Below are 15,978 nucleotides of genomic sequence, written 5' to 3'. Positions count from 1 at the left end.
AATGCCAGTGGTTCCCTTGATGAGAAATAATAACAAAAGATTGGCATCTTTCAGGGCCAACAAATCCAAAGATTAAAATGACTATGGTAGTCTCAACAGTACTGAAAGCCTCGAAAGCCCTGGGGACCAATTGAAAGCCTTGCGCTTTCAGGAGTCTCTCTGAGCAACAGGCTCCATCTCCCTCCCCTGAGGCTTCAGTTCAGTTGATTCCCGAAAAAGCAGACAGAACAGAGGGATGGGACATTGAAATGGGAATTCTTGGCAAAGACCTGAAATTAATTCTCCTTCATCAGTTTTTCTAATGCAGAAGCCACCCCAAGTTCTAAATTAGTCCTTAGTCAATATCCTCAGGATTGCTTTGCAAGTTTCCAAACCTTTGGGATCTATACAGAGAAACTCCACAAACCTGTATCATTTGCCCTTGGTTTCCAATTCAACCTTTAATATTGCTTATAAGCCAAATGCAAAGTTAGTGCTAGCCTCATAAACTTAGATACATTGAACACCTAAAATGCAAAAAAAAAAAAAAAATTTATGACAAGACTTAAGTCACAAATAAAGAACCCCAGTAGGAAAACGTTTGGAAAAATACTACAACCCAGAAATACTGAGTGGGTGGAACAATGGCCTTCAATATGCCAAAATGAGAATTCTCAGGCAGAACACTTAGAAGGAAACCACAAGAAAAAGAAGACTGCACTTTTTGTTCAGTGATTTCCTATTAATTGTGATGTAAATTATATGGATGTGATTTTGACAAAGAATAGCACTGTTTCTGAAATAAATAGTGGTTTATGTGCAAAATACAAAATGCATCAGGAAGAAAGAAAATGTTATTTGGCAGCATGAGTATAATAAAATATGAGATAACAGCTTACGGTTAGGTAACTTTTATATTATCTTTTCCTGTTTGACTCGATTTTTAATCTTAAGCCTTAGGAATAAAACAAATCTTTTTGCATCACAAATTAACATAGGTTTATAGGCATTTTTCATATGTAATTCTTGATCTTGACATAAAATATAAAATCATCTAGCTTTGGCTACTAGGTCAAGATTGTTAACTTAATAATATGTTATGCCAGAAGATATATTGGGTAGTTTTGTTGTTAATGTGGACAGCTATCCATACAGGAAATAGCTGATAGTCTACAAACTCTATTAATGTTGGACAGAATTCTTCAGGGAGTAAAATATCATCATTTGCTCAGTCCCTGAGAAGCTATATCTTCTCTTAACCAAAATGATTCCCAGGGGACGTTAATTAAAGTGGGCCAGACCCTCAAAAAATACAAATAAATATTTATCTTTAGAAGAGGGAAAAGTTAAAATAATATATTAAATAAAGGTAATTTCAAATGATAAAGACTGAAGAAGAAAGAAGACAACTTTTATTTGACCTTGAATGTACTTCTTATTCTATAAGAAATTTTAAAAAGCTAGAGGGTAGTTGTTTCTTGTCATTATACTGTTGCTGATTCTGTGGTTAGTTATTAATTTTATTTTTTATGATTCACAATCTGCTCTTTGAAATATGCCATATGCTCAAAGCAATTCAAGGATGACAACTGTCAGAATTACTCCAATAAAAATTGCCTAAATGAGGAAGATTTACTACAGTCTGATATTTCCGTGGAAAGTCCCTCTACCTCCCCAACAGCTTTTCAGACACCGTGAATCTTGCAACCATTTCTTCAGTCAAAATCACAGGGTTGTTTTGTAAGAACGACAAAGACCATTTAAGTGAAATTGGTAAAACACACTAGGCTAAGGGTGAATTAGCAGACATGGAAAACAATATAGATAGTTATTAGATGGATTGCCGCAATCAATATGTGAGTTCCAAGCCAGTTTTCTTAAATCACACGCAAATGTATTGACTTAATATGACAATGTCTGCTCTATGTATCACTAACAAACATTAAATTGGACATGCCCTGCACCCTGAAAGCAGCAAGCCAAACTAAAGGCACATTTTTTTTTTCCCTCTGGGAAGATCTGAGGGGTGGATAGAATCTACCTGAGTGCTCCAATCAAAACACATTTTGTTAAATGTGAGCAGTCCATTTACCCTTCATTTTGTTTCAGTCTATTTATTAATGCAGTTTCATTTATTGTTATTCATCCTGAAGATAAATCTTTGTCCTTCTATAGAATTTCACCAAATAGAATGTGATAAAGGGAACTTTCCTGCAATTATGATGTCGGTGCAGCCTGTCAGCACACAAGGGATGGAAATGAGTTTGGGGACAGGGAAGAGAATTCTAATAGACACCATGATACATACAATGAACGCAAAGATATCCTAAGAGAGAGAGACTTGTCAGGCTAATCAGATCTTCCCCAGCAAGGTAAAAGCAAGAAGAGAGCGCTAACCTTGTAAAGGTGCTGCTGCTGCTCCTCTGACATCATCAGGTCGTGGCTGTCCATCACGAGGGACTCCATGTCAATCAGCCAATCCCAGAGCTCCTGATATTCTGAATCAAAGTCCAGGAGCCTGAAGATAAGACACAACATGTATTATGCATAAATACAGAGTAATTGTTAAAATCTTGTATTAGAATAATATACTCTTGAAAATCCATGATGTTCCTGGGTGATACCTATAAAAAGAGCAGGAAAGAATTCTCTCTGTGGTTACACAGTGGGTAAAAGAGGAACTCAAGCTTGTGACATAGCCACTTCTTAGATTTTGAAACATGTAATTTCGATGTTCATACCTGAGACATATTATCATGGCGATTTCCATTTGCTCACCCTTCCTGAAGATTTTCAGCACTTGAACGAAATGACTACTACCTTGAAAAAGAGCACCAGCATATTTAACAGACTCAGGAATGTTGGGCCAGTGCCATTTGAAGGTTACATGGTCCAGAATTTTGGTTAAGAGCAGTACCCTCAAAATTCAAACCCCTTTCTCATCTACTAGATTTTCCATGGATACTACATCCCAATAGATTTATGATTAAGAACACTAATTTAATGAATTTCTCTATAATAATCATAATTCACTATCATATCCAAAACATAATGTTCACTGGGAAGTGGCTCAATCATTTATCTGTCCCTCTGCTGTCTATCTGTCCATCTCTGCAAACATATATCCTACATTTAGTGTCATGGATGAGTAGCCAGCATTTCAGCTTAACACTCAGAGTTAGGCTTGAGTGACTCTGGTAAGCCAGTGAGAACCAGGGGCAGATCCAGTATTAGACAGGTGTTCCCCACAGACATGTAGGAAACAAAGGTAAGGACAGGAAGTCAAAACAATGAATCTTTGAATAGGCAGCAATCATTAAAATTCAAAGGAGGATCACTATGGTTTTCAACAAAATAAATCATTAGAATAAGGAGCTTAAAAGGATTAATGTGATTCTCTATTGAAAGCCCGGTGAATAAGTAAAGCCCAGATTCTTCTAAAACACTGTGATCAGAAAATGAAAGTGCAGATGAAAAACTATCACTTTGTCTTTCCCAAAAAAAATCATCCCCCTGAAAGAAATCCTAGAGTCTTGTCAAACTGTAACTGAACAAAACCTTATCTGGGCTTCTGGTCAAGATGGTGGTGTAGGTAAATGTGGTACTCACGTCCTCCCATAGCCACATCAAAATTACAACTAAACTACAGGACAACCATCATTCAGAACTGCCTGAAATCCTCCTGAACAGAAGTCCTACAACTAAGGATATAAAGAAGAAGCCACATTGAAACTGGGATGAGGGGCAGAGGCGTGGAATAGACTGGTCCCACACCCACATGTGGTGGATAAAAATTGGGAAGGATATCTCAGCTGCAGAGGTCCCTGATGAGGAGCCAGGGGTGTCAGCCTCACATCAGGCCCTCCAGCTCAAGGTTCTAGTGCCAAGAAGAGAGGTCCTCATAACTTCTGGCTGTAAAAACCAGTGGTGATTATGGATGGGTGAAACAGAGGCTGCTGGAATCCCAGGAGTTCCTCTTTAAAGGCCTGTGCACAGACGTACTCAAAATCATTTTTCTGAGATTCAGCTCTGGGGCAGTAGCTCAAAAAGCACCAGAGACATATGGGGAAGGATTGAATTGTTAGGCACCAGGGCAAGAGATGAAGGGGCAGCTTTCTTCCAGACAGAAGTGCTGAGAGAGGCCATGGTTCCTCTTCAGAGCTCTTCCTCCACAGAGCCAGCAGGTGGTGCCATATCTGAGTCCCCATCCACCTGGCTCACACTGTTTTGCCCTACCCTGGTGATTCCTTGAGACTCAAACCCACCAACTTGTGGGCCCACCTAAACTGTTTTCAGTGGCTTTTCCATATTAATGGCCTGTCGTGGCTCATGCCTCAGACTTTCCTAAAATCTCTCAAACAAGCAGCATCTGGCCTCCATGTGCCCCATACCTCTCTCTAAGAGGCCCCCGACCAGGAACTAGTGGCAGCTGGCCTTGCTTCACAGCTTGGCCTCTTCTGGGCATCTCCAAGCCCAGCACAAGTAGCAAACATTTGCAGATCATTTTTTAGCTCATGCCTGGTGACCTGGGGTAGAACACAGGCAGCTGCTGACCTTTGCCTGTAACTCCCCTAGGCCTCAGAGCTAGCGCGCCCACTGAACAGCTTCAGACCATGTTGAAGCACCATGCAACCACTTCCACAAATGACACACTCAAGGGCACCAGAGTCCCACTGAAGTAAATCCTGCTCCATGGGGTCAGCCTCTGCACAGCTGATCTTTCATGGAGGTGCAGCCAGCCCTTGCTGCCATTTGGCCTGGGGATAAAGCCCTCCCATTGACATACCAATAGCTATAGAGGCTCAACAACAAAAGGAAGGTGTATAGAGCCCCCAAGAGGCTGTGCTTTGATCTTCCAGCTTGGGCGGGGGGCTGGGGGGGGCTGTGCCATTGGGCCCTACAGGACACCTAATACATAAGGCCACTCTACCAAGCCTGGGAGACATAGCAGCTCCACCTAATATATAGGAACAAACCCAGGCAGGCCACCAAAATAAGAAGACAAAAAAACATGTCCCAAATGAAAGAAGAGAACAAAACTCTAGAAAAAGAACTAAACAAAATAGAGACAAGCAATCTACTAAATCAGAGTTTAAAACACTGTTTGTAAGGATGCTCAGTGAACTTAGGGGAAGGGTAATGAACTTAGTGAGAACTTGAACAAAGAAATAGGAAACATAAAAATGGACTTAGGAAACAGAAAAAAGAATCAGTCAGATAAGAATAATGTATTACAGGAAATCAACAGTAGAGTACATAAAGCAGTGGATCAAATCAGAGATTTGGATGATAAGGAAGCAGAAAACACCTGATCAGAATAGCAAATAGAAAAAAGAATTTTTAAAAAATGAGGAAAAATAAAAAACCTCTAGGACAACTTCAAGTGTATCAACATTCTCATCATGGGGATGTCTGAAGGAGAAGAGAGAGAAAAAGGAATTTAAAACTTATTTGAATAAATAATGACAGAAAACTTTCTTAACCTCTGAAAGAAGTAGACATACAAGTCCAGGGAGCACAGAGACTCCAAACAAGAGGAACCCAAAAGGCCCACGCCCAAGACACATCATAATCAAAATGCCAAAGGTGAAAAACAAAGAGAATCTTAAAAGCAGCAAGAAAAAAGCAGGTAGTTACCTATAAGGGAACTTCCATAAGACTGCCAGCTGATTTCTCAACAGAAATTTTGCAGGCCAGAGGGATTGGCAAGAAATATTCAAAGTGATGAAAAACAAGAACCCTACAACCAAGATTACTTTACCCAGAAAACCTATTATTTAGAATTAAAGGACATATAAAGAGCTCCCCAGACCAAAAAAAAAGTGCTAAAGGTTTTCATCATCACCAAACTGGGTATTACATGAAATGTTAAAATGTCTTCTTTTTGAGGAAGAAAACAGATAAAAATATGAATAATAAAAGGCAATAAATATATATCTATGAACAACTGAATCTAAAAAACAAAATAAATGAACAGAACAGAAATAGACTCATAGATACAGAAAAAAAATTGATGGTCGCCAGACGGGAGGAGGCATTTGGGGACTAGGTGAAAAAGGTGAAGGGATTAAGAAGTACAAATTGGCAGTTACAGAATAATCATGGGGATGTAAAATACAGCATAGGATATATAATCAATAATATTATAATACTATGTATGGTGTCAGGCGGGTATGAGAGTTATCCGGATGATCACTTAGTAAGTTATAGAATGTCTCATCACTGGGTTGAACACCTGAAACAAATATGCTCTGATATGTCACCTGCAATTAAAAAATAGAAGAAAATAATAATAAAATAATTAATTGAAAAGAAAAAACACACACCTATCTTTACTAGTCAAGTAGCAGCTTCAGGTATGAATCTGCATTTATCTAGTGAGTATCTTATTACTACCTGTTCCTGTCTCTATATATTAAACGACTCCTTTCCAAGAAAATACACATCCACTTTTCATAACTTACAACTTAATCTTAAGAGGTCTGACAAAAATTAAGGTTTGTTTGGTGATGGAGGAGTAGACTTAGAGTTGCCTATTTTATTTTAATTACTTTACCATAATTATATAGATCCTTGATTAGGACTGTAAGTACCCAAGGGCAGGAATCACCTATTATTAGCTAACACGCAGAACTGACCAATAAATGTTTACTTAATGCTGATGATGGGTACAGCTGATGTAGCCAAAATCTTCAGTAAGGCTAAGGTGGCCTAGAGCAGTGCTTCTCAAATTTTAATGTGCATATGGCATCGCTGAAGAGCTTGTTGAAATGCTGGTACTGATACAGTAGTTCCAGGGCGGGGCCTGAGAGTCTGCATTTCTAACAAATGTTGGCAACTGGCAACACTGCTGGTCATGGACCTCACTTTGAATAGCAAGGACTTGCAGCATAAATGTGAAATCTGCAAATATACATTTCAAAATACCAAAAAACCATCACGCCCTCTTCTTTAGCTTTGTGAGTGACTAATACAGAATGGCTAATAAGCATTTGTTCATATGACAGGTACAATAATTTAGAAATTCCTCCTGAATTATGGTCATCATTTCTTTCTCCTTGTACCCTCCCATATTTTAACCATAAAAACAAGGGAAAGATGGAATGCCACCCCCCCCCCAAATTGGGAGATTATGATTCAGGGGAATATTAAAAGGAAAGGGGAAAGGAAGGCTATAGCTCAACCCTTCCATCTCAGTGGACTTTGGGAATAAGAAGGAAATAAAGGCCAGAGGAGTATGGGCTCAGATGTGTCTACTCACATCCCTTGGACTAAGACCTACTGAAAAGGCCTATGAGACAGGTTGAAGGGAAAGCCAAAAGTGTAAGGATGTCAGCACCATTTCCACTAGGAAGTCTGGGAAGAGATCACCTTAATCAGTGTCCTCACAATAGCCTGGGGTGGGAATGTTGCAGTCAGAGAGAGATCTTTGGTCAGGACACCCTTTGCTACCCGTTCTCTCATCCCTCTCTGCCTAACCCCCACCCCCCACCATGAGATTTCTGGGAGCTCAGCTGGTGAACTTGGCAGAGGCATTACACAATGACCTCCAAGGAGGGGGAAGAGGGAGGAATTTTGGAGCGAGACCTTAGAGAGTTGTTAGAACCAGTGAGGGTAGAGATGAGGCTTTAGTCAGGAAATACCTCCTGACCAAGCCAAGAGATAACGCAGCATTATGTGGGATGCAACCTCATAATGTCCAGGGCAGGACCCATTTCCATAAGTCCAGCCAGCCTGCACCATGGACCACATTAAGACAGGGGACCTTATTTCATCCCAGAATCACAAGGTCATATAAGCCTCCTATTTTTTCTTTGTTTTTTATAATATGATAGAAAATCTGAAAAACAGCATTTATCCTAAGAGTTTTTCTTTAAAGAGAATGTTAATTTATTAGGGGAGAATATAACAAGCACTGGGTTTAAGAGCCTGAACACTAATCTTAAAGCAAGCTTTTTTTTATTTTCTTGCTTTACCAGAAAAGCATGCGTCTTATAAAAATTATCAGCCAGTAAGAGAAAATAAGGACCTGGAGATTATTACGCTAAGTGAAATAAGCCAGTTAGAGAAAGACAAATGTCACATGGTCTCACTTATACGTGGAATCTAATGAACAAAATAAACTGACAAACAAAACAGGTCCAGAGGTATGGATGCATGGAACAGAATGACAGATTTCAGTGTGTGTGTGGTGCGGGGGGGTGGGGGGGGTGGGGGCGGGGGGGGTGAAAGGGGACAGGAAGAGATTAACGAAAGAACATATATGCATATATGCATTGTTCATGGACACAGACAAATAGTATGGGGAAGGCCTAGGGTGGGGTGGGGGTTGGGGTTGGGTGGAGGGGGACAAAAAGGGAGAAAATGAGAGACATCTGTAATACCATCAACAATTTTTTTAAAAGCCTGGTTCATTTTCCACATGTGGATGATAAAAAAGAAATTTTGATTATGACTAAACAATTCAAGGGCAAAGGATGAATTTATTTTTCCATCCCTAGTGCTTACCATAGTACCTGGAGAAAAATGATGACTGAACATAGATAATGAAACCAAAATCCTTTAGTAGGGCAAGAATGACTTTAGAGGAGCCAGTATGTGAAAGAGATGATAGTATCTCATTCCCAAATGCCAATACCAAAGCAACAAGTGCACCATCACTTGTTGACAAGTGACAGGCTCCTTCACTCGTTCTGAAGGTGAGATTTCGCCTTCAGTGTATGATAACGGCACATTTGCTTACTTAGAATGGTTAGATGCAATAGATTCTCAGTTAGTCTGAGTTGCCTTCCCATTCCTTTCACATCCTCCTCTTTTTTCTAGTGAAAATTAAAGAAGATTTAAAAATAGATTTTAAACAAAATAGATTTTAAATGAAAAATATACACAGGATGATAAAATGTTCAGAACAATAGAGAATTGTTCACTGTCTCTTTGCCATGTCTTATATATCCATTTAGCTGTTCCCTACTATTACTCTCCTTACAGAACAAAAGCCATTTCTTCCAATTAAATGCACTTCAGGCTCCTCCTCAGATAGTCTACACTGGAGACCTGCAAATGGGGAATAAGCGAAACACAGCTCCTGTCCTCATTCTTTTCCACTTGAGTCTATCTTCATCCTAGCTGAGAATATGTAGGCTTGAGTTTGTTGGATACAGTAAATGCTTTGGTTCCATGATTTTGTTTCACTAGAGTAGAATCAGCACCGGTGTTTTCCAAACAACAAATTCTCATAAGGTCCAAATACAAAAGACAAGAACATTTTTTAAAGCATTTGTGCCTGATTTCAGATTCTTGGCCATGCATTCATTCACAGCTTAGAAAAGACCTGACAGTTTTTCAAATGTAGTGGAATAAAATATATAACTTTATAGAAAATCAGCAATTAATTACTAGAATTTCTTTGTTGGTTCTTTTGAAACTTTCTGAAATGACTACAACTTCATGTGCTAATTATATCAGGAAAATTCTTACATAAGAATGATTTGCTTTCTTATGTTTACATTACCTGCAAAGGTATGCTAAGTGTTTCTCAAGTGACTTTATAAAAGACAATGTCTTCCAGGAAAAGTGACAGCTACTATAAAAAGCAGCAAAAATATCATAGATGAGTGAATGTATCAAGGGTATCATGAAACTAGTTAACAGTTCTACTGTATATCCCTTTGAAGAATATGCCGATTCTACCAGCTGAATTCCAACTAGGTTCTTTTCTTGAATTTCTGGTGACTCTAGGATCTCTTTTAAGAAGGGAGAAAGAGGAGATTGAAATTGTGGCAATAGCTCAGAACCTTGTAAGGGATATGACAATGGGAACTAATCTTTTGGAGGGATTTTCCTCATAAAATTTCTTTGTAATTGTGCTTGGGTTTATGTCAACTCATTCACTCAAATATATAATCTTCTTCATGTTAAAATGTCTCAAAACATACCTTTCAGTACTCTATGAATATGTTATGTTCTCTACAAAATTGTACAAAGCAAACTCATCTTTACTGTATGAAAGTGTTATAAAGCAGACACATCACAAAAAAAAATGTATCCTTTTGCATACTTTTCCTTTAAATTGCCATGTACCTGAAGGGCTCACAATAAAAGAGCTGGACATACTCTTGTGGGTATAATATTCCCATTTTAGAAGTTTTAAAAGCTTAATGAGGAAAGAATACTTTAACTCAAAGTCAGTTTCTGTTAGACAAACATAAAATTATAATGTATTTATTCCATCGTCTGAGAATCTAATAGAGACTAGGACAAGGCTATGGAAATCAGTGTGTAAATTTTCTCATGTTCATTTCTAAGGATGGGTCAACTACTATGGGGAATTGCCAAAAGTATTTCCCAACATCTTGTCTACCATTTTCTCTACCTTTTCAAGGTTAAAAAAAATTCTAGGTCCTTTCACCACAGAAATAAAATATTAACAAGCTTATTTAGTATCATTTTTCTGCATATTGGATAGCAATATATTATTTGTGAGGCTGGTATAGTTTAAGAAATAATCCTTTATCTAAACCCCAATGGGAGCTATGTGTGACTACCTAAGTATTTGAATACATAAATGCATTCAGCCTTTGGTATTTAAAGTGAGCATCATTAACTGAACATTTCAACTTAAACTTTGCTTAAAAGATAAAGTTTCACCCAAGTGAAATCAATGGGAGATGTGTGTGAATATATGAGGTTTCAGCTTGGCCCACCAAGGAATTTTCACTAAAGCAGACAATCAAATAAAGAAATAATCAAAATAGAGCAATTATTGGTTAAGGAAGGGATAATACTAAAAAGTCCTGGCAGGTTTTTTTTTTTTAAACCTAAAGCCCAGTAATACATATTTTGGAACATTTAAGGATGCGTCTTTTGTATGCTTACTGGTTCATTTCACACCAACACATCCAAAAACACAAGACCGGTTCCTGAAATACCAGCTTGTCTATACTGGGACTTCTATCAAATGATCCAATTTTCCTAGCTTCTTTAGCATATTGATTCTTTCCTCAAATATTCACTAAGTAGTCACTGTTCACAGTATTTGCTCAAGGAAGTTTGCCTCTGGTTTTCAAAAATGACACTAAAGGAAGTGGTAACAAAATCTTGTAAAAATATAGTTTAATAATTTTATTGAAGTGAAATACGAATAATAGATCAGAATTTCCCATCATTCTCTACTCCATGTGGCATGAAAGCACAGAAGGGAGATACAATAGTGGCACCTTGCTCAATCATCATATCATTAAAGAATAAAATTTAGCTTTCCAGACGTAGACTCGGATATGCACAGTTGCATGTAAAATCCCTTTCCACTCTAAACATATTAAAGTGTGGACACTAATTTATTATTTTGAATGAAAATTCATGAGTGACTTCCTCATGAGAAAAACAGGCTGCCTTTGCCATTAATAAATAAAAAGGAATATGGAGTTCTCTCTAGCAGTAATTTTGTCAGTTCTCATCTATACCCACATACACGTGAAAATGTCTAAGAAAAATCAAATCAACCCTACAAATGTGTTAATGACTGGCCCCACTTTCTAATGAACCCGTGGACCATCTGTTCATAAACATTTGTTATTGAAATAAAAGTCATGAATCAAAAAAATTCTAACGTCCAAGACTATCCATAAAATTAGAAATAGCAATGTTGATTCCTGAATGTATTTAGAGGATTCTGTTAGGCTGTCGGGAGTCAAACCCTTGTCTAAATTTTCAGCTAAAAAGCTGGATTAAGCTCTAGCCAAAGAGCTGGAAACCTTCTGAAGAACTGAAAATAGGCAGTGATTCTAATACAAATGGAGAAACTGTACTTCAAAAGACAAACAAGAGCTATGTTTGAAAACAAAAGATAAACCCTCCTATGTCATTGTAAGTGTTCAAGGTGACTGGGTCCAGACTTGCTGTTGATGTACTAGTGCAGGTTGGGCAGCTCACCCTTTGTAAAAGGACTACCCACCTAAGTCCCACTGGTTTTCAATGATTTAATAGGCCATAGGGAATCTTTACCCTCAGGGTTAGGACAGAAGGTAAATAACCTGGAAATAATTCCTGCTGCCCAACCCCTAACAAAATCCTGGTAACAGAATTAATATGGAGACCTCTCCCCCAAGATGACTTTGTCTGTTTCATCCATCCATGCTGACCGTGCCCAGAGAGCACATTGCTCAAACCCTAAGGTTTTATTACTTGTAGAAATGCTCTTACTGATTATGTTTTAACATCCCTTCTGCAGCCTACATAAAATAATGCCTTGGGAATTGGGTTTGTCTTGTAGGGATATGCTATCACAAATGCCGGTCTTCTCTTTAAAGAACTACAAGAGAAATTCCTCTCCGGACTCAATGGCATTAGAAGCTGACCTCCCACCAATATGTATTACTTTCATCTTGGGTGTGGAAAGTGTAGAGCCAAAGGTAGTGTTCTTGAGGATATGTATAGAATGAATATGGGTTGCTTTCTTACATATATTTTACTCTTACCTAACTTCAGTCATAATTTATTTCACTTTATTATAAACACTAGAAGCCCAGTGCACAAAAATTTGTGCACTGGCGGCGGGGGGTGGGGGGAGCGCCCAACCTGTGCCCTCTCACAGTCTGGGACCCCTAGGGAGATAACCACCTGCTGGCTTAGGCCCGCTCCCCTGGTGGCAGATGGCACACCCAATCCCGCGGTGTCTGCCCCGTCTCCCTGGGTCACAGATGGCAGGCCCGCATCCCGCGCTGGGTCGGGTGGCCGCTCGGATCGTGCTGCTGCCCGCCCTGCCCACCCCGCCCTGCACACAGCAGGCCCGGATTCACCCCGCCCACCCCGCCCCACACACGGCAGGCCAGGATCTCGCTCTGGGGTGGCCAGCGGCTCGGGATCGCACTGCCACCAGCCCCAGGGGAGGCGGCGCAGCAGGATCTGCCTACAGTATGCAAATTAGCCACCATCTTTGTTGGCGGTTAATTTGCATATCATACTGATTAGCCAATGGGGGGGCATAGTGAAGGTATGGTCAATTACCATGTTTGTCTATTAATAGATAGGATTTTTATAATTTGATTCAAATCCTTTGCAAATGAGATGGGGAAATTAATAAATAAATAGATTTTAAAGAAAAGTAAGCTCTGTACATTAAAATGAGGTAGATTAGATTTGTCTTGGGTACCCCCCCATTGTTCCAGTTAGTACCTCTCTCCCACTTCAACGAGCTCTAGCAATGCTCTGAAAAACACTACAGAAATTGAGTATTGTTAAGGAGGAAGATATATATAACTTTAAAGTAGTATTTTCCCAGAAAGCATATCACCACTTCTCTGGTTTGCCCTTGTTGGCTACTGGCATGAATAGCATTAGATCGCGAAAGTGTAAGACTGTCTAGGTCTAAAATTAGTTTAATGTATTTGCATGCTAAAGGGGTATACTATTATGACCCCAAATTAATACATTTCAATGGGTGAGATTTTTTTCTTTTACCCAGAAAGACCTGCATTAATATCACATAGTGCCCAGAATAGCAGTTATCCTGGAGGTACCCAGGCAATTTTTGCTCCTTTTAACTGCATGCTGCATTGTAACCATACTATTTAATAATAACAACACAGTATAAGAAAAGTGGCAAAAACCTGAATTGAACATTGATCAGCTATTAATTAGATTGAGATAGGATAGATCAAGTATCTGGGGAAGAAAGTAGAAATGCATGATGGAAATAATATTTCTTTGGGTTGTCTAGTGATTTATTTGTAAGAATGTTCTCAACATTGGCACATATAAGAGACTAGAGGCCCGGTGCACAAAAATTTGTGCACTCGGAGGGGAGGGAGGGTCCCTCAACCCGGCCTGTGCCCTCTCCCAGTCTGGGACCCCTTGGGAGATAATGACCTGCTGGCTTAGGCCTGCTCCCGGGTGGCAGAGGGCAGGCCCAATCCCTAGGTGCAGCCCCTGGTCGGGCTCAGAGCAGGGCCGATTGAGGAGTTGGGGGCGCCGCCCCGTCATGCACAGAGCAGGGCAGATTGGGAGGTTGCGATGCCACCCTCAGTCATGCTCAGGGTAGGGCCGATTGGGGGGTTGGGGCACCGTCCTCTGTCACACTCAAGGCAGGGTCGATGGGGAGGTTATGGCTCTACCCCATCACACACAGAACAGGGCCCGTGGGGGGGGGGGTTGGGGAGCTCCCCCCTATCAGGCACAGAGCAAGGCTGCTCAGGGGGTTGGGGCCCCGCCCCCTGTCATACACAGAGCCGCAGGGCGATCAGGGGGTTTGGGCACTGCCCCCGTCATGCTGATCCCGGTGCCAGGAGGCATATTACCCTTTTACTATATAGGGTAGAGGCCTGGTGCATGGGTGGGCCGGCTGGTTTGCCCTGAAGGGTGTCCTGGATCAGGGTGAGGGTCCCCACTGGGGTGCCTGGCCAGTCTGGGTGAGGGGCTGAGGGCTGTTTTCAGGCTGGGAGTGACTGAAGTTCCCAACCGCTCCTTTTTTTCTTTTTTTTTTTTTTTTATTCTGGGCCAGCTTTACCTTGAGGCTTGGCTCCAGCTCTTATGCCTCCGCAGATGAAAGTAGGTTTCTGGCCTTTGCTTACAATGTTGCGAATCTGCTGGCTGAAGTCCGGCGGTATTTGTTACAATGTTTCTTAAACTGCCCGCTCAGAGGCCTGCAGCCGCAGGCCGGGAACGTTGGTTTCCTCCAATGATCCTCCGTCACTGAGGCAAGCAAGCCTCATGTTAGTTTCAAGCTGCCTGGCTGCCGGCCGCCATCTTGGCTGACAGTTAATTTGCATGTCTCGCTGATTAGCCAATGAAAAGGGTAGCGGTCGTATGCCAATTACCATGTTTCTCTTTTATTAGTGTAGATAGTACTTCATTTCATGGCTGGTGTATACCAAAAAGAAAAAATTTTACATAGCAATGTTCCATTGAAAAGAAGTCATTTTGTGTGCATGTGTCAGAGAGAACATGAGTAATCATGAATGTTCATTCAACTGCATGTAGATACTACTTTGACCTGTTGCTCAACAGAAAACCAAAAATATCACCCTGCAGCAGCAAAACTCAGAATGATTCTATCCTTTCCCAGGTGGCTGAAGTCAGTGTATCTTAATGCTTAATTTAGAGAATCAAATTTGATTTTTAATAAAGCAATATTTTATTAAGTATGATTATTTTTTATTTTTAAAAATCTGTATTGTTGTATTACAAATGTCCTCTTTTTTCCTCCCATTGATCTCTTCTAGCCTGCCCAGCCACCCACCCCAGGCCTTCACCACCCTATTGTCTGTGTCCATGGGCTATGCATGTATACATGCAAGTTCTTTGGTTGATCTCTTCCCATCCACCCACCCACCTCCACCTTCCCTCTGATATGTGATAGTCTGTTCCAAGCTTCTATGTCTCTGGATCTATTTTGTTCATCAGTTTACTTTACTCATTCAATTCTACATATAAGTGAGATCATGTGATACTTGTCTTTCTCTGGCTGGTTTATTTTGCTTAGCATAATATTCTCCAGGTTCCTCCGTGCTGTCTCAAAGGGTAAGAGATCCTGCCCAGCCTGTGTATCTCAGTGGTTAAGCATCGACCTATGAACCAGAAGGTCACAGTTCCATTCCTGGTCAGGGCACATGCCTGGGTTGTGAGCTCGATGCCTGGTGTGGCATGTGTAGGAGGCAGCCTATCAATGATTCTCTCTCATCATTGATGTTTCTGTCTTTCTCTTCCTCTCCCTTCCTCTCTGAAATCAATAAAAATATATATTATTTATAAAGGGTAAGAGATCCTTCTTTTTCACTGCTACATAGTATTCCATGCTGTAAATGTACCACAGTTTTTTTATCCACTCATCTACTGATGGGCACTTGGGCTGTTTCCAGATCTTAGCTATTGTCAATTGCACTGCTATTTGTTTTCATTTATCAATATTATTGATCTTGGGGAGGGAGGTTATATATATTTGTGTGTATGTGTTTTCACACTGGCCAGAGATGCTTTTTTTTCCCTAAACAAAAAAGGATTCAT

The 15,978-nt window shown here is 40.2% G+C and overlaps 1 protein-coding gene across 2 annotated transcripts in view; it reads right to left on the bottom strand.

The window, feature by feature from the left end:
* AKAP6 (A-kinase anchoring protein 6) overlaps positions 1-15,978 on the bottom strand; it is a 502,115-nt gene that overhangs the window by 119,027 nt on the left and 367,110 nt on the right. For both annotated transcript variants that reach the window (XM_059710250.1, XM_059710259.1), the window contains exon 9: positions 2,377-2,497. In XM_059710250.1, the coding sequence (XP_059566233.1) occupies positions 2,377-2,497 (121 nt within the window). The remainder of the gene's footprint in view (positions 1-2,376; positions 2,498-15,978) is intronic.

Source organism: Myotis daubentonii, chromosome 1 (genome assembly GCF_963259705.1).
Source record: "Myotis daubentonii chromosome 1, mMyoDau2.1, whole genome shotgun sequence".
Classification (NCBI taxonomy): domain Eukaryota; kingdom Metazoa; phylum Chordata; class Mammalia; order Chiroptera; family Vespertilionidae; genus Myotis; species Myotis daubentonii.
Note: the sequence above shows the minus strand (reverse complement) of the source record. Positions and strands in the feature narration are given on the sequence as shown.